Source organism: Mugil cephalus, chromosome 1, assembly GCF_022458985.1.
Source record: "Mugil cephalus isolate CIBA_MC_2020 chromosome 1, CIBA_Mcephalus_1.1, whole genome shotgun sequence".
NCBI lineage: Eukaryota > Metazoa > Chordata > Actinopteri > Mugiliformes > Mugilidae > Mugil > Mugil cephalus.
The window spans coordinates 13,529,378-13,549,550 of record NC_061770.1 but is presented as its reverse complement, the minus strand read 5'-3'; the positions used below and the strand labels follow the sequence as shown (position 1 = coordinate 13,549,550).

Genomic DNA, 20,173 nt, shown 5'->3' with positions numbered 1-20,173 from the left:
AGTTATAACATGTGTTATAACATGTGTTCTATCAGAAATGAACATCTGGCTCAAGTGAAGGGCTAAAGGGTGGATCTCAGTTTAGGACATAAGAATATGGCAATGATTGTGCTACTGGCAAATGGCAAATGATCATCTTTCCACCAGAGGGTCCAATGCGGTCCTTGTGATGAATTTGTAATGTGTGAAAAATTACAGTCATTCATCCATTCACTGATTTTCAGTCACTGTTTGTCCTGGAGAGGGTTGTGGTGTGACTGGAGCCATTCCCGGCTGTCACTGGGTTGAAGAGACGGGCCTCCGTGGATCAGGCTTGTTCCAGTGGGCCCCACAGATGCTTGATCAGTTTGGGATCCAGTGAATTTGGAGGCCAGGTCAACACCATGTGCAGTTTTTCATATATATATATATATATATTTTAGTTCCTAGACTGTTTTTGTGTCAGGCTGCATCCTGCTGGGGACGGCTGCTGGAGTCAGGGAGTGGCATTGCTTTGGGGTGGGGGGGCTTTGTGTGGTCTAGGTGGGTGCTACATGTCTAAGTAACATTCACATGAATGAGTGCCAGGTCCAAAAGTTTCCCAGCAGAACACTGAATTGCCACCGGATGGTCAATGTTATTCAGTTCTCGTGTCAGTGGTCATAATGTTATGCCTGATTGGCGTATGTAACCCCTGAACTAAAATCAGTTGGACACACCTGAGTTGTATATTAATTTACTCATTTCACCTTAGTATATTATTTAAGACATAACTGGATGAAAAACAAATAATGTAGCACCACCATCCACTGCCATTATTAATTTTTCATAAACTAATGCAGGGGATGCCCCCTACTGGTTGTAAACAATAATTACAAAACCGTAATTAGCAAATAGGTGCAGTGTTTAAACTTATTATATTAAATAATCTATTTAAACCTAAAACTCTGCAAGTGTGATTTTAACAAATATTTAGTTATAGATAATCAGCTGGGTGTACATTTAGTACAGGCTGGTTACGGGCTGCAATGTGACATTTTGTCATGTGGAAGCTAGCCAAGTTTATAAATAGCAAATGCACTACATAAAATTTTTAAATCATTCCCTCGCTGTCCTCCCACTTTACACAGGGACGCCCTGCCCGTGTGGATCGACTGCCCACATTCACGACACTGCTGACACGGAGATTGTGATATGATTTCTTCCCTGTGTCTCCTCATCAATATGCCTAATGAGATCCCAGGAGACAGTTCAAGGATATGACAGTGTGGTGTATCTCTGGGCTGGACAAGAGAGCTTTGCTTGACTGTAGGTTACAGGATATATTCCCCAGCAGGACCGTGAATTAACCTTTTCATTTATTCTAATTACTCCAGGGACTGGTCTGGCTCACTAGTCTTAGTCGGATGCATTATAACCTGTCACTCACAGACTATGAGCTAATTAGTTCATGCAGCTTATTAAATGGAAATAGAAACCAAGTACAAGAGCGACCGTGGAATTATTATTCATGAAAAACGCGGGGAAATGTGACGATGTATAATCTCAAACTGGCAATTCTCTCACATAACATAACACCCAGACTTACGTCTACCACCCCGCACACATTTGAGTGTCTTGAATTATTGATAAAACATATATAGTAAGATGTTCCTAAACTCTGCTCAATGCTAATATAAAATATACTGAAGCTATTTGGATATGTCCACACCAGAGAGGCATTTAGTGAAAACAGGATGATTTTTATTTAATCCCATGGCACTTACAGAGCCAACTATCCCACACACACATCACATAAATATGTTAAGAATAAATAGAAAAAATAAACTAAACATTAACAGTTTTTCCCACATTCATTGGTGTCCATCTGTTTAACAGAAATCCATAGAGAAAATCACATAAGGAATATTTAAATTTCAGCTTCATACACAGTGTAATGGCAGGTTCTTCAACAGAGGATGAAAATAAACAGAAGAAGGTCATTTTATGGAATCAAACTCGAACCGTACTTGAATTTACTCCTCACCCCCAATATATAGCTTTTTAACATTTTCAACATTATTATCTCTTACTTGCTGGCGGGGGTTTTATTTAAACTTCAGTATATTCATATAGACTCTGCATGAATAGGTTTTAGTGAATTTACCCAGTATCATTAATGCATACAAATGTAGAGAGGCAGATAATTGAGTTTAGTTCAACAGGAAACTGCGCAAACCTGTGGCTTATTCAAAAAAATGTTGCCTGCAGCAGCATTGTGTTAAACAACCACCCAACGTGAATTTAAATTTCCAGCAGACATTGAATAAGCTAGTGCCAAACAGCAATACAAATGTGAAGAGAAAAGGTGCTATAGTATTGCTTTACATAGAAAAGTAGCGTCACAGCTTCCCTGCTGCTTTCCCTTCAGGCATAAACCTTCACGAAGAAACGTACTCGGAGAGTTCCCCGTGCGCTGTGCAGCAAATCAGTGGAGCACACGTTCACATTCCCTGTGAGTTTCTTCAGCTAGTAACAAAATGCTGAGAAAAAAAATAAACTTTTTTTATTCCCTCACAGATTCTTTTCTTCATCCAGTGTTACAATTCTCTGGGCTCTGATACCCCACTAGCATAAACTTGGTGGCAAGTGAACAAATTATTTAGTGCGTGTGCTCACAGACACACACTGATGTCCACAGGTTGTTGTTTTTTTTTTCTTTCGTATGAACTCAAAGTGTTCACAGAAGTTCGTCCTCGTCGTCCTCTGAGCCCGACGGTCCCTGGCGGACTTCTTCGTACCACTTGTTGGTGAGTGTCTTCATCTGGATGCGGCCGTGTAAGAGGTCCTGTCGAACACACATAAGACACGAAATTTAAAATGTGCACGAAACATGCTGTGTGTACGAACAAAAATTAACATGCAGAAACGATCATGCGTATATGACACAGGAGCAGCGCCTTCGGATGCTCTGCAGAGACCCAACCTGGTCAAGCTCCTCATGTTTGTTTTGGTAACACTGTTTTGATGTTCAGTTCACTCTGGACAAACTTGCAACTTTTCCTCTTGATAAATAAAATCACTTTGCAACATTTATGGTTTGCGCAGCAGAAATCAGAATTACAAATGTTCGTACCCGTGTATATTAAACGAACTGCTTCAAGGCAGCATGTTAAGTACAATGTTCCATTCAGCAAAGGTTTTCAAAATCAAATTTGAGAATTTTTAAAGGCAGCAAAAGAAAACTGATAAAATCAATATACAAACACTTGCCACTTTATTAGGTACACCTGTTCAATAGCTTGTTAACACAAATAGCTGATCAGCCAATCACATGGCTGCAATTCAATGCATTTAGGCATGAAGAGGTGATCAAGACAAGTTGCTGAAGTTCACACTGGGCATCAGAATGAGGAAGAAAGGAGATTTACGTGACTTTGAACGTGGTGTGGTTGTTGGTGCCAGACGGGCTGGTCTGAGTGTTTCAGAAACTGCTGATCTACTGGAATTTTCACACACAACCACCTTTAGGGTTTACAGAGAACGGTCCAAAAAAGAGAAAATATCCAGTGAGCAGCAGTTGTGTGGACGAAAATGCCTTGTTGATGTGAGAGGTCAGAGTAGAATGGGCAGACTGGTTGGAGATGATAGAAAGGCAACAGTAACTCAAATAACCATTTGTTACAACCAAGGAATGCAGAATACCATCTCTGAACACACAACACGTCCAACCTTGAAGAAGATGAGCTACAGCAGCAGGAAACCACACAGGGCGGGTGCCACTCCTGACAGCTGAGAACAGGAAACTGAGACTACAGCTCACACAGGCTCAACAACACTGGTCTGACAAGTCCACTGACTGGACAGTCCCACAGCATTTTTTTGGGTTTGCATTAAGAACAATTAAAAGGATCTGAGCTGGAGATCTTCATGTGAGGGAAACCTACAGGTGTTATCTGCTCTTCCTGCTATGTGTTGCCAAAAAGAAGAAGCAAGTATTTGGGAAAGTACCCCCCTGGAACTGGCATGCACATACGGCTACAGAGGCCCTGGCAGATTCACGCTGCATGATATGCTACGCGTATAGGAACTGATACTGATGAGCTGTGAAGAGTTTCAGCTAGAGATTGTGTGATACCGCTCTGTGGGTTTTTGTATACGAGTCTGAAACCCTGCACCCTGTGCCCAGTTGTTACTGTTGGCTCGGTGATATTCTTGTAGAGACTCTTTGCCTCTTTTGTCTTGAGGGTACAATAGGGTGGCTACAATCAGTAAACTGGACCAACCTGAACCACAACGATGACAGATAAGATAAGATAAGATTGTGGGCAACACCGTGAAGCCTTCTGTGCGATACAGTGGCTTCTCTTTCCCCGTTTCTCACCTCTTGTGTGAGCCTCCGGGTGAAGAAGGGGTTAAGGTACTTAGCATCAAGCCACATGAAGCCCTTCAGATCTTGTCTCTGGTAGATCTGAGCCTCGTACTCCTCCTCTGTCAGTTCTGACAGGTGCTCTGACTCGATGGTATTACCCTGGAGAGAAAACAGAGAGGAGTCAACAGACGAGCTAGGGGTGTAAAATGGAGGAGAAGCAGGTGAATGTAGGGAAAGGTTGAAATGGAAAAGACAGTGATGAAGGGGGGGGGGGTGTCAAGAGGAACACGGATGAGGGGGAAAGAGCAAAGCACTCAAAGACGGGGAATTACATCAAATGGCCAATGAGAGCTTTGAGGAGAAATGGGAGTTTGATGGATCTAGCTGCTGGTGCCTCAGGGGCAGACACTTAGCTTTTGAAGACCTTATACTAGCAAATACGAGTCATGCAAACGCAACCTTATATGCTAATAATGACCAATGGTCTGATGTACCTTAGACAAAAGCCACAATGAGCAACTGAAATCTTGATCATAACAGTGTAGATTGCAGTGTCTGTGGGACTGCATCTGAGTTTTGGTGTTTTTCAAATTTGCATCTGCGTGATGAGATTCAGATTCGCAGCTGATTCAGTTTCCTTCAGACAAACCACAATCAACCCTTTCAATCATGTTTTTCCCCCTGAAGAGATGTCTGACGGCAGAGGGGATGGCACAGCTAGTAACAATGCACACAACAAACTGTCTGTGTGTGTGTGTGTGTGTGTGCGTACCATTTTCTGTGTCTTGCTGAGATTGACGTCTTTCTTGTTTTTACGCCGCGACTGACTTTCCTCAATGTCCATGACGCGGATGAGAGGCATCGTCCCGCCCCCGAGGAGGAGGATGGTAAAGAGTACGATGATGATGGTGGTGGTGCCGATTAGCTGACGCTTCTCAATGGGCTCCAGGCCCAAATGAAGGCTCAAGGCGTAGGGAATAGCACCTCGCAAACCTGGCAAAGACGACGGAGGAATGAAAAATGAAAAAGGCAAAATTTAATCCTAGACGTATGAACAGACATGGCAGAGACTTCAATTTGTCTTATGCAAACGCTGGATGATTTGCTCGTTTTTAAAATAGCAGCAAATGCAGTTTTTAAATATTATTTCTCCATTGAATGATAAAATGATGATTGAAAGTAATGATGATTAAATGACAGGTTTCCAAATTGGCTCTGGGTTATTTGTCTTAAACAAAGACAGATGTGTTGTGGATTTGTCATTTCAGGTTTGCATCCAACTATTTGGTTCTGAAGGGAGACACTAGATATCAGATGAGATCATGGGATCTTGTTTTATACACCATAAAAGGCACTTTTTTTTCACTGACACAGGGTAACATATGATTCAAATACTTTTAATGTTAGTCACTTTAACTTAAATGATTCATAGTTTGTTTAAGTAGTTAATTATTTTAAGTGACAGTTTAAATATATATATATATGCCATATTTAACTGAAACTATTTGTTTCTATCATTTGTTAAATTGCAGGTTCATGTTACCAAGTTATTTTTCATTTGCCTTTGTGTTTTTCATCTGGTAGTGGTCGGGGCTTTCTAAATCCAGAACCCAGGAAGTGTGTAATTTTTTATTACTTATTATTTATAAGGTTATAAATAATAATTTATGCTGAGTTGCTGTGGGGAGCAGAGAGGAGGCTTGCGTGCAGTTGTCTCAGGAAGCTCGGAGCTTTGTCCATAGTTGTTTCTGAGGCTGTAACAATTATTGTCTTTATTGTTTATCTAATGCATCTCTGAAGTTACAAAGATCCAGAGATCAGAGAAAAATCCCAACATCTTTTAATCATATGATTTGATTTGATTTTCAGGTGTATTTGAATTTTAATTCACACTGGTTGACACTGATCAAGAGCTGGACACACAGATTTTAGTTTTATTTATCTTAACTTTTATGGCCTTTGTTTGTTTATGGGTTTACTGAAGTAGACAGAATTTCCATTGTGTTTTTGTTAATGTATTATAATTATGATAATTACCATAATTATAATGATGATTATAATGGCTCTTATTATGAGTTCTCTTAAACTCATTCTCTCTGTTTTTGTTATTATTTTGTTTTCATATTTCTCTTTTCCATTTTAAGATACACACACACACAAACATCACACAATTCATAACCTCCTCTGATTGTAGATATTCTGTTCCAATTGTCCCTGTCCTCTAAGTGTTTCTGTTTGTTTGTCTTAATTTTATTGATTTTTTTTTTTAATTCTAGCAGTACACTGGTTAAAGAGTTTACTGTGTCATCTCACCACTAAACCACATGATGAACATCATTTTGGGCGTGATCTTGTGGTCTCTGAAAAAGTTCAGGAGGAATGACAGAGGGAAGATGTTCACTGCTCGGCCGAGAAGAACCAGGACCTGCGGAGAAAGATGAACATGCGGGTGAATATATCAGCTTAAGATAATATCAACACTGAGGGAACTTTTTAATAAGCAGAACTTACTATGCACCAGATTACGAATGATATTTCAAAGTTGTGAGGGAAGCTGAAGATGGAGAGACCAAGGAAGGCAAACACACACGTCTCTGGAGAAATAAGTTGAGAAATTTGGATTTTAATATAAAACGTTTATAAACAAAAGAGGCTGCGTGGGAATTCACTGACCACACATGAAGGCCACTGTGCGCAGTGTTTGCTGCATGAGGATCTGGGTGACAGGAGACAGATTGTGATGGGTGTAGTGAGACATCACAATTCCCGCAAACAGGATGGACATAATTCCTGGAGAGAATCAGGAGGGAGGTGGAAGAGGTCAGTGGAAGAGTCAAACAAATAAAACTTAACTCTCGGATATGAGTGGGTGTCTGTGTGTTTATGGGCCCACCGGACAGTTTGATCCCCTCGGCTAGGCCGTAGGGAAGATACGCAAATATGATCATCATGCCAAACTCCAGCGACGGCGTCTTCCTCAGGTCAAAGTGTTTCAGAAACTGATCGGTGAGTTAAAGAAGTCGCACACAAAAACATGCACTAAACTGTACACACAGCACAGCGCAGAGATCACATCTGAAGGATACAATAGCTGAGATGAGACCAGTGAGGGTTCCCAGGGCAGCGGAGCCAAAGAACATTTTGAGGAAGTAACCCAGAGCTTGCACAAAGGTCTCCCATCCCGTCACTGTGGAGTTATCCGAGCGGGAGAAACCCTCGGCTGTACTGAAAGATACAAAAAAAAAATAGAGAATGGGAAATGAAGCCACATTATTGCTCCAACATTTTGTGCTGCATTACCTGCATCTGACACTAGAGGGCAGAAACACTCTACTACTAAAAGTGTGTGGATTAAAGCGTTTGCGTAGTTTGTAATCTCCCCATCAAAGTCCATTTGGCTAAACTGAGATGGATTGTATCGTGTCACCCATTTGGTAACTTAATGGAAAGTAAGAGGAACACATATATAAAATGAGCCACACAGAATGCCTGCGGATACGATCTCAACCACAGACTGAGGTTTTAAGTGTAAAGTACATTTCATCACATCGTCCCGACTACTCTTTGGATTTTGACTTGGGCGGAAGTGAGTCATCAGCTTGTTTGTGTTAAAGATTATATTATTTCCATTCACTTCATATTGATTAACGAACTGACATTAAATTTCTTCCTGTAGTTTAATCAGAAAGGCATCCATACAAACAAGACAGTTAATAATCTGATGGTAATTACTCCCAAGCAAAAGGCATTAACTGCTGCTATTACAAAACGGCCGAGCTAAACTGTAAAGTAGCTTTCTAAGAAGGCCACTCTGTGAGGCGCTAACAACGAGCAAACTGCCAGGGCTGCTCAGTCTATCAAATATTCATGCCCTCATTTACTCTACAGGGGAATGCAGACACTTGAGATCACTTTGCACATTTAGCTGGTGGTGAGTAGGAGAGATAAGGCAGCAATAACGAGCACAGAGACAGGAGATAGGATGAGTATGAGGAATACAAACAAGGGAATCCATCAAAATGTCTGTTTCCGTCAAACTTGTCCGTCAAGTTTTGCGCCTCTGTTTGCTGACTCAGACCATGCTTGATTCTGAGAAAGGGAGACTCTGAATAGACTACAGTAAGTTCAGAGAGACCAACGTGTAAAAAGAAACATACGTCACAGCGACCACGTTGTTTTTTTCCCTGGAAATTGGGAGTTTTAAGTTTGACACTCCAGATGTTATTCACATTCATCAGGTCACCATTCCCGGAGTACACGGTGATTACACTTTTTTTCTTTAACAGTACGTGCACAACATCGATAAGGATGTGCTGTGACCTGTCGAAATAAATAGGTCACACGTTTTTATTGTCCTCCTGCCGTTCTGTAAGTGTTTATTATAAACTCTGCAGCATGCAGGTAGGGATCAAAGGTGGGTGCCTGAGTACAACTGATATTTACAACTGTGCATTAATGTGCGTGTGGGCTGCATTAAGGAAATAATAATAGGTTATCCAGTGTCTTTATTATCGTGCTCTTTATTTCCACTGGCAGCCGGTCACACATTACATGATAATGTGGTTTTGAAGTTCAGGCAGATAGTAACAATAAAATACAATAACATGGTTGTCTGAACACACTGTGTTTCACTGTACTGGCCACTGTGCATTAGTCCACATAACTCAGAATCACCTTAAAACACGTACAGAGAGTGTGTTGGTTACCATAGCAATGCATTTTAGCCTTCTTTTACAATAAGGATTTCTTAAGTGCCTTTTGAAGAGGTTGTAATTCTGAAGATGAGGTGGGGGATTTTAAATATTGTGTGCTGTCGTTAGTGATTTCAAAACAAGCCAACCACACCCCTGTTCGGGCTGTACATGGTTACGTACAGGGCAATCCCCTTTCCTTCTGATTCACCTTTTCAGCTCAGTGTGAATTTTTTTTTTTTTTTTTTTTTATCCAAATGGACAAAGTTACCATGTAAAGCCAACAAATGAGCTGCAGCCCAAAAAGCTCAACAATAGGCTGTTGTTTCATCAGCTACAGGTAATGTTGTTAATAGCATACTATTATAATCTACATTTCCTCTATATGGTTCAATAAAAACTGTTATAAATTAACTATTATCAGTTATTGTTTGCACTACTCGTGTACCCATGTACTCATGGATACACGTGCAGCTATAATTGGATTACTCCGATACAAAAGAAACATGATAATTCTCAAGACATTTTCTCATTTCTAAGAGGATTTGCATTTATTTTTATTTTTTAGCGCCGTCCTGCAGAACGCCTGTGGTAAAATATCAACATGAAATGATGAGTTCGATTTCCAGGCCCACAGGGAATATTTTATCCCTCTTCTAATCCCATCAAAACGGACCTGATCAGTCAGAGTGTGCATCTGCCTAAAGTCTGTCTTCAAGAGGTGTCCCTGTGCGTGTATTTTGACAGCGCTGGTTCTGTACATTTGATCTGTCGTCTTTAAAGTCGCCAGTGCTAGAAAAACTGTGTTAATATTGAGCAGAATAAACAAGTCGCGAAGGTGCAGAGAGAAACACTTACTTGGTGAGGACGATGGAGACGGCGTCGTTGAGTATGCTCTCACCAAACACCAGCATGTTTAGCACCGGGTCCACGTTGAGAGCGTTAAATATGGCGATTGTGGCTACGGGGTCTACGGCTGAGATCAGCGAGCCAAAGGCAAAGCTACGACAAAACATTAGGGAGTTAAAAGAGAGAACGTTTTGAAGTAATTTACAGTCATATACGGGCAGAACTTTAACAGAGAGTTCCTGCGTTAGCACAAAATTTAATCAAGTTTAGACTGAACGAATGTGGGAGGACAAGTGGTTCAAAGTTTTTCCCAACAATTAAAAATAGTAGAAATTTATGTGGGAAGAAACGGGTGAAGAGATGCATTTAGAAGCAAAAATAAAAAGAATCGATTATATGTTGTCCTCCAAACAGTCCTCGACTTTATTTATCAGCCCATGTCCTGATTTCCCTACACATGAAACTCATAAAACTCTAAACTAGTTTCTGGGAACTGCTGCTAACAAACACCCAGACGACTGCGACTGAAAACATATTCTTGTTGGCATAAGAAATGAATAGGCAAAAGCCCTGCTTGAAACAGGACACGCACTCAAACCCACGCTGACCGTGCACGAAGGATAACACAGAACAATCCTGAGTTCCTCTTAAGAAAACACATGGGTGGGGAGTAACATACTGTGTTTTGTCAGTTATCTCTGGCAGCCGGATTATGCTACTGTCTGGCACTCTTGTCTTACAGAAGGATTCGTTCTTGCAAACACTGCAGGAGATAGTAGGTGTCACCGAGTGGTGTGACAATAAAATACCCCTATTCAATTTACCTTGAAGTGCTTTTTATGGGACGTAAGAAATGCCACTCAGAGTCTGAAGGAAGATTTATACTTTTACGCAGGCTCTACACAGTCCACACATCATAGCCTGTGGTAGCTGTCCTATGCTAATGCTATTGTAAGCGTTAACGCTTGTGTGCTGGTGTTATGGGTCTGTAATTATGTATACAAAACACAAGTCGGTGACTTGTAACTTAGGGTGTCATGTGTTAACTGTACGGGAGTTTTTGCAGAAATGAAAGATGAAGTATTAGTAGGTTGTGGCGTAAGAGGAAGAAGGAAAGAAATTTGTCTGCGCTTGCTCAACAACCGCGGGACACAGACAAGGAAATGCATTTTGGACCAAACATGGCTGTTGTAGTTGATGTCACTGTAACATGTAGCAGCATGTGGTGAATTTCAGGCTACGGACTAAGGTGCAGAGCAACGCTGTTATTATGCTGCATATACTTATAAACACAAATGTAGTTTAAAACCAACACTCACCTATCAGTCATGGTCATCTTATAGATGACATCAGCCTGAGAAAAAAGATATAAGACACACATAGTTAAGATTTGAAACAATGACACCAGATTGCGCCAACGCAGACAGCAGTGAAGATATGGTGTAGGCGGTGATAATGACGATAGGCTTTCAGGAATATTTCTTTGATGGCATCTGATTAAACACTTTCAGGAAAGTCAAGGGAGGACGCCAAAAATATTTGATCAAGTTCAGGCTTCTCTGAGCAAGTCCGGGCAATGCCAGGGTTGTTAAGTGACATAATCCTCACCTGCCCAAGAAAATAGATGCCTCCTCCAACTATGAAGGCAGAGATAGCTGTGCCAATCACAGCAAAGAGAGTAATGGAGCCAATGTTCTGGAAGAAGTTGCCCTGAAAATGCATGGACACACAGCTTTAGCATTCGTGGGTATGGTACTGAACTGTAAATATGGCACTGTATATGTACAGAGGAGAAGCACAATTTTCTTTTGATTTTTTTAAATATTAATTCAAAAAAGTAAGAAATTCCTAACGTGGCGTCTGATGTACCTTATGTAAGGAGTATCCAGATTCAAAGATGATCGGCGGCAGAAGCAAGAGGAAGAACATGTTGGGTCGGAACATCTCCTCCTCCTGTTAAGAGACGGACAAGGAGGTCAACGTTACATACGAACCACATTTCTATAGTAAATGACCTGCAGTACACGTGAGACTGATTACTGCCTCCAACCTTGATTTGGAGTTGAACACTGGCCAGTGGCAATAAACTGATGGGGTATGGGAAAACTACCAAGTCCAAACCACCGGTTTGAAGTAGCGTAAGCATTCAGAAATACTTTCCGATTAAATAAGTAACAATCATAACGTTTAAATGGCTGAGTTCAGACCACCCAACACACTGAAGAGGGACCATTTTCAGTGAATAAATTGCTTGGACTCTGTTACAGTTTGTCATCGTGGACAAGCCTTGGAATGCTCTTTACCTCCCACAAAATACAAGAGAAATACTTAATCACGCTAGAAGAAAAGGGGTGACATGGAGGGCATTTGGCTGAGCTGCTGGTTCTAGACCTTCATCAATACAGATTTGAATGTTGCCTCTGGGCTGACAAATCCACACATGTCAGGCCCTCTTCTGGGGAAATGTCTTCCTGCCAATCCACCCATTCATGCATGCGTCCAACGTTTACTACAACAAATACCTAAATATGCTTTTTATAAGTCTCTCATTCATTCACACACGCACGCGCACACATGCACACAAGCGCACACACAATATCCGGGTGATCCTTGCTCTGATTATGTCAGGAATATAATGAAATCATTGTTGCTTCTCAGCTAAACGGGCCAGCCTACAAGATCAGGCACAGGCATCATGTGCCCATGCATTATGCTCTGCATGCCAACGTGTCCGTGCATGATGCACCCTGTGCACCTGCATTAGTCAATGTGGGTGTGTGTATTCTTTGCATAATCCACGTTAATAATCTAAAAGCTAATACACGGAATGCTTAAGTGAATGTTCCCGGAGAACTTTTATTCCTGGGTTTCTGTTGACAGTGCAGTTGTTTCAGTGAGACAGATGGATGAGGGAAGGGTCATATTCATTCCACCCAGTCAACAATATCACACTGTGTGTGATGAAGTCGGTTTTGACTGCTTGTACAGTGGATCCTGTCAACCACACCCTCCATACTCGCCGATGCACAGAATTACTTCCACTTTTAATTCCCTGAAAAGCAAAACAAGAATTCGTATGCGCATAAGAATGGGACTTTCTCCACGCAGATGCGGGCATTTTAATCGACAGTCATCTATTGTTCGACGTGCTAGCAGTCAAAATTTGAACACATAGTCAATTGTGTTTTCGAAAGACAATTCCCTGAGAGAGTATCGTGGCAAAAACGTGTCTAGTTCTTCATCTGTTATTTATGTTCTTATCTAATTACTTACTAACACAAAAGAGCATGAGAGGTGAGACAACACCACAGGGTATTGTTTAATTGTGGCTATTAAGGAATATAATATGGCGTAGCGTAGTTTATCTTATAATGGATTCAAATTTCAGGTTACTCTGTTTTTTGCTTTGTATTTAAAACCACCTCAGGCCTCGCAGTGTGGAATGACAATTATCACCTAAGACAGAAGAAGGTATGGCATGCATGCGTTACGAGCTGCCAACTGTGACTGCGCTCGTTTTACTGCTATTTATATCACGGTCTGGGTGAATCCTCGATTCTGATTGGCTGCGGGGTGTACATTATAAAGTGATAATGGACACCCATGAAGACGTTCCGGTCAAATTACCTAAACCCGCTTCGTGTCGGACGGTTCACACCTCTGCATCGTCCATTCACTTCGGATAATGGACACCTCAAAGGGCATTATCCCTTACATATAACAATGTCTAGTTTAATGATTCCACGCAGCTCACACGGCATTTTCATATACAGCAACAAAGAATTAAATAAACACACATGTAGAGAATAATATTATTCATTATTGTCTGATAAGAGGATGGTTTTACATATGGACTGAAATCATTATTATTAATATTATTATATTCTCTTTAATATCATAGTTTGCAAGTCCATGGATACACCTTTAGAGTTGTTTGGTTTTTCCTGTGTCATCATGCTGTTGCATTTAAAAGGCATGTTTGGTATTTTGTGATTAATCAATTCCTTTTGACTGACAGCCCCCTAGTCTTTATGGAGGACCAACTCTGCCATAATTAAAAATAAATAAATGGATAAATAAATAATAAATAAAAAAAACTACAGATGTATGCTAAAGAAATGAATAAATAAATCACTATAGGCCACACGGTTGCCCAATATCTGAGGGTCAACGCGTGTATGACGCCAAATGCGACGGGAAAACATATAGTCCTGACTGACAGTGTTACTTTCTGCCACATCAGCTAAGCTCCTCAGCTCTCCTGGTTTGACGTTGCCTGCGTTAGCTCCTGTCTGCCGTTGCTGCACCTTCTCAGTTCAAACTACCTGGCCGGCTGTGAAAAGTTGGGCATGCGCCGTCAATCCGTGCACACGGCGATCACCCAACAGACGAAAAGTTCAGCCAGTGTGGACGGCCCCCTCATCTGCATTACATTTTGTTGTGTAAGCTAAAGGGCGTGCATCAATAAATGAATAAAATAGCATTTATGGAGTATATCTAGGTTTATTTAGTTATGGCATATGTATTAAGATATCAACCAATTTACTTATTAACTTATTTATGGTATAAATATGTAGTTATCTTTTTACTTATTCATTTATTTTTAATTATGGGCTTTAGGTCATGACTGTATTCCTCTAACCCTCTGAGTATATGTGGAAAGCTGTGGGCTGAATATGGGTAACAAAGTTGTAGAATCTCTGATTTTGACAGACAGCAGAGACACATATGTTGTAAAAGGAGGAAAAACGAAATGGATAAAAGTAGCACGCAGAGGGTGGATATACTCTGCTGAGGCAGAGCTTGAACTAAATGAGAAAAGATGAATGCCAGAGATGAAGGCAGCACAGTTAAAACAGGGTAGAGCTACAACAGAAACAAAATATGAGGAGCAACGCTGTAGAGCCCTTTGCTCAGAGTATGGGTCCCCGGGGGCCTCGGCTTTGACAACCAGTGACATCATCACATGGGAAAAGGCCCCTGAAACCACAATTAAAACTTCTCTCCTTGTGTCACTCTGTCTCTTTCTCTCTGTGGCGTGGGAGAGACCTATTAAAAGTACCCGCTGCCCTTTGGGGCTTAAAACACACCACTGCAGCCACTGAGGAAAACTGATGAGCCCAGACAACACAGCCCAGACTACAACTCTTTAACGCAAGAGAAAAGAAAATTATTATCTGGAGTCCCACTAGAGCGCATTCACCTGTTCATCTCTCTCTGTGCTTTGCCTAGAAGACAAACCGCTGCGAGCATGTTACTTCATACCGGCATGCTATTTCTTCTTCAATCTGTGTCAGAGCACGGGGGAGAGATGGGCAAATGAGAGAAAGGGAAAAGAAGGGATGAGTACCGGAAAAGCACACAAGGAAAAAACTGTCTCCTCATATGCTGGGGTTTTAAGGCGACGTTTGGAGACAGACAGCTTGGTAGCCAAAAGCAAAGAGAGCAGATTGCCAGTAAACAGGAGAGGGCAAATTGATCAATGACATGATGCTGCTGCCTGAAGGGTTTATACACCCTTGGTATTTTGTAGGGCAGTCCCGAAGGCCAGCTGGATTAGCCGAGCGAGCCAGCTTTAGAAACACTCTACTGGGAGGAAATGGTGCCAGTCGTAAACGTAGCTACAAACTTGAGGCTGCATTTAGTTTTTACTTTGATGGTAAAGCGTGGACCTGTGGGTACGGGCGTGCACATTTTCAAAGAGTAGCATTTGAAAATAAATAAATAAATGCACTGACAGAATCCCAGTTTTTGCCACTGGCTGTGTTATTAACTGACCAGGATGAGTGGTGCATCCTACTCTCGGATGCTCAAATAATAAAAAACAAATAGGTCAGACATAATGGAAGTGCATCAAAGCCTGGGTCTTTTGAAGTCTGCAATGGACTATAAACCACTTAGCATATCCACGCGTGTGCAAAGAAGCTGCTGCAAATTATAGTAACTCTCTGTATTTTTGCAGCCATGTGACAACAGGCAATCAGGCAGCAACTGCTTACTATATGTGAACAGGTGAGCCGGCCTGCTTGCTGTAGGTTGGACACGGAGATAACCATCGATAGATTTTGCAGGATGTGGCAACGGGGGGTAAAAGGGGCTCCGGGAGCTCTGGTTACTAGCATAGATGAATCAGCAATACCCTGGGGCCCCACAAGCTAAAAACACAATGTGCCCCTGTGTGCAAGAAACATTGACACGACCTGTCCTCTTTTCCTCCCTCCCCCAAACTCTGCATTTCCACCTCACTCACTGGCAAAGAACAAGGAATGTTAATTAAGGGCTATGAGAACCAGGAGGAAAAACCAGGAGGGCTCATAGGGACAGAGAGGGAAAGACAGCGGGCAGTGACGGTGTCGTTAGGAGTACATGATGAAGTGCAGATAGAACGATGAGATTTGTGACAAAAATGGCAAACAGGAAATGAACCAAGTCCAAAAATAAATAAATGAATAAATTACAGAGAACAAGATGTAAAGTGACAGCCACAGATAGTTATCCGGTTGGGGTGGGGATTTCCTGGGGAATTTTCAGTGGAACAAAAAGCTAAGGAAATCAAACCAAACTCAGCACATCACATTGTAAATTTGCAGCTAGTGCTGTGCGGACACAGAGCAAAGAGCAGTGGACGGGGGCGTAAACAAGGAATCACACTATACCTTCCAGTTGGCCAGTTCCTGGAACTCGATGATCTTAATGAAGCCTCCCATTAGAATCCCTAGAAAGAGTGAGGACACACGGAAATAACACCCCTGATAAATATTTTACTACTTCATGCAAAATGTAACACAAACAAAAAATAAGGAGCGACGGGCTGGCCTAGAGCTATTTTAGTGGTAAAAATAAATGGAGGCCTGGCGAATGTCCACCACAGTTCAGAGATGAATTAGATATGAAGAGAATAAAAGAGCTATTGTCTTAGTTTTTTGAGAGCGTCCCCCTGGGCGTGCAGCTCTCTTGCTAGAAAGCCCAGCGGATCGCTAATTAAATAGGTTGAGGAAAACACAAAGCCGCATAAAGGGTAAAGAAAAAGACGCAGATAAGACGGAAAAAGAAAATACACACAAGCCTCAAAGCATTGTGAAGCAGACCCAGAAATATATATACTGTCAGATGGTGGGAGATAGTGGAGAGGAAAAACAAACACGGAGTAGATGGGGAGAAAGGAAGTTGTGAGGAAGGAAAAGCAGCCCTTCCTGATTTGTAAGCAGTGTGTTATCTCTCTTCAGCAGAGTCCCGTGCTTCAAACACTGAGACGAGCCTTGAGTGAGCACAACTACGCAAACATGTCTAGAGGGATGCAGCAGAGAGAATTAGAGTCATCCTGATGTGACCTTTAACAAAAGGCAAAATGTCATCACAGGAAATAGACTGAAACACTTCCTTCCAATGAAAACATTTCCTCACTTTAAGGTACCATATCTAACGCAATCTGCAATCTCACTAATGCTAAGAAGGTTAGTAATGTTTGAATCTTACTCTGACACTAAATGCATAAGAGATGTAAATTACAAGAAAGGGCATTCACTTTATTATTTCTCCTCTGCAAACATTCATTTGTTGGACTAAAACTCATCTTTTAAGAACTTTATTGAGAGCTATTGAGAAGTACAGCAGAAGCGAGGGGCATCTGTGCACAGACGTGTCACATACGAGATACTCACCAAGGGACACGACAGCCACGCTCTCTGGAAGAAAATGCAGCTTGAACTTGATAAGAAGGTGCACCAATATGATGCAGATACCTGGGGAGGGGGATGGCCAAAAACAACTGAATGAATATTCAGGACAAATACATGTTACGTTCAGAAAATCTGTCAACTCAGATCCGTTCGCAAACGGCCTGCACATCATATAGCATTAGGACTGTACACCAGATAAGGATGCCTACTAAAGGCATAACATATTGATTTAATTGATGTTTCCCTCATTGCACATTTAAACACAACTCAAACTAGTCACGATACAAACATATTCAATGCAAAAAGTTCAAAAACGCGCAATGTAAAATTATAGTTCTTAAGACTACAATAAAAAACAATTAACTCGATAACAAATAAAAATGAAACAATGACACAGCTGCAGCAAAGGGAACAACGATTCATACGCAACATCGAATGATGCAACAAGGAAGTCATGAGGTGGTTGACTCATCACATAATAAGTGTCTTCGTCACAGTGCTGATGTTAAGCCTAAAAACATGCACAGCTGGGGAGGAAACGGTAGATAAGGTCAATCTGGATTCCAAGATGTGCTAATCAGGCCTAATGTGTGGTTTCTGGATGTTACTCCAAGCTCAATTCACATTTACTGACATATAAAGCAAGTGTTACGGTAACATTTTGGGTTTGCGACAAACTACGTATGTATGTTTCGACAAAGGAAATGAGTCTTATTGGTAACCTTATGCATCATTCATGCCATTTCCTTTATCTATAATCTGGTAAAGTGGTAGAGTGAACTAATGGGCACTTTATGTGTCTGAAGGAGCACTTCATGACCTTAGAATGTGAAACCACATCCTTTCCTGAACCACCGTCCATTAAATTGGTTTAATGAAACAAATAAACTGTACATTTGCCCTTTATTATTATCAGTAGGAAATCTGAGTTACGCATACTGTGTAAACCACAATAAGCAAAAACAATTCCTTTTGTAAATGCGTTATCTTCTTCCTTTCTATTTGGTACATTAAGCCAGGGCACTAGAATACATTCTGTTTGAAAACATTATTAAGTGCAAAAGGAGTCGAATTGCAACAGAAAAAAAAATAATACTCAGAAATGAATAAACACGAACCAATAACGAGCAGGCTGAAGAATATGGTCAGCCCGCTGGACTGCTCTTCTTCTTGGGCCTTGACGCCTGTCTGCACGGGCAGAATGGGTTTAGGGGTTGGGGGTGGTGGCGTAGACGGCTTGACAGCAGTTGTTGAGGGGTGGAGGGTTGCATTGCTGTAGTTGTCAGTGGTGGCGTTGGACTTGCTGCAAAAAGACAGTCAGGAGCAAAGGAATGCCGGTGTCAAATATATTTAGAATGACTATGTAAGCTATGTCTGGCAGCTTTTGTCTTTAAATGGGGGGCGCCATTTTAAGTCTGAGCTACAGGTTCTGGAGCAGTTGTGGTTTATTTAATGCTTTGACAGTGATACACGGATACGCGTGTAGATTTTATTTAATTTGATTTGTTTATTATTGTGAGTCACTCACTTCACTCAGTTAGGTATCCTAATGAACATAAACGCATTTTAACAGTCCTGCACTAAGTCTTAGCTTCATGAAGGTGATGGTATTCAGTTTATGTTGTACTACCCACCCCCATCCAAAAGGGTGGTACAATCTAGTTATTATCTCATTATCTTGCTTACGTTGTTTAAACATATGCTAAGCATCATATCAAGCAGTATATGGGATTTATTACAGGACTGCTATATCAGCAGTCAACACTAAAGATTAATGGTAGACTTGCACAACGCTTACGTGGATATATTCAATGTGAAAACATGTGATTATGTAGGTACAGTTAAACAGTATCCTCGCTACACTAAGCTAACTAACTCCAAAGAGACGGTGCTGAAATAAGTGTTAGTTGGCCCAAACCTGACAGACTGTCCATCCTTCTGTGGATTGTTTGCATCTAGTTCGTCTTCCTTTACGTGTTTTGTTAACGTTTGCGTGTTTTCAGCCGGAACATTATCCTTCTGTTCCACGTCCTCTCCGTGGTTATCTCTCTCATGCAGGTCCAGCGAGTTTTCCCTGTCAGCTCGCTCTGACGCGCACGGTTTTACGAATAATAGCAAACATGACAACAACAAAATATAAACGCTAACGCCTCTCATTATCAACCCGATGAGGTTAAACCAGAAAGCAGCGTTTTCTAATAAAAAATACTGCCAGTTTCATGTCGACACGTCCATGTATGTGTTGTCATCACGATTCCACTTCCTGGTGAAGCTTTTCTACTGGGAGTTGTAGTCTTTAGTTGCAGACGCCCTCAAAGAAGGCCACGAACTATTGCTAGCTAGCTACACCATGCAAACAGACCCGGCCCCCATGGAGCTGTTTTTGTCAAAAAAACATGAATTTGGTTTCTTTTAAAGCGACGGATAATCCCACTTTCATTCAAATACCGGAAATGCCGATCTTATCGGTAATTCCTGTGTACTCAATTTCCCATGAACAATCAAAGTGTAGCGTCAACCTTCAGCTTGGCAACATGGATATTGTAGTTTTTAAGGAAGCTTGCACTCTGGAAAGTACCTGCAGATAATGTCTGACACCAAAAACACGTTCCATTTTGTAATGA

At 41.3% G+C, this 20,173-nt stretch overlaps 1 protein-coding gene across 1 annotated transcript; it reads right to left on the bottom strand.

The window, feature by feature from the left end:
• Nucleotides 1–1,700: 1,700 nt before the first annotated feature.
• Nucleotides 1,701–19,869, bottom strand: slc9a8 (solute carrier family 9 member 8). The gene is made up of 16 exons (XM_047611516.1): nt 19,468–19,869; nt 18,668–18,852; nt 17,532–17,612; nt 16,527–16,585; nt 11,740–11,823; nt 11,479–11,580; nt 11,190–11,224; nt 9,880–10,023; nt 7,417–7,555; nt 7,224–7,329; nt 7,004–7,120; nt 6,842–6,924; nt 6,644–6,755; nt 5,103–5,323; nt 4,343–4,489; nt 1,701–2,806 (listed from the first exon to the last, which is right to left on the bottom strand). Exons 1-16 carry the CDS (start codon nt 19,704–19,706, stop codon nt 2,699–2,701), a joined length of 1,962 nt encoding a protein of 653 aa, XP_047467472.1. The 5' UTR covers nt 19,707–19,869; the 3' UTR covers nt 1,701–2,698.
• Between the last annotated feature and the right edge of the window lie 304 nt (nt 19,870–20,173).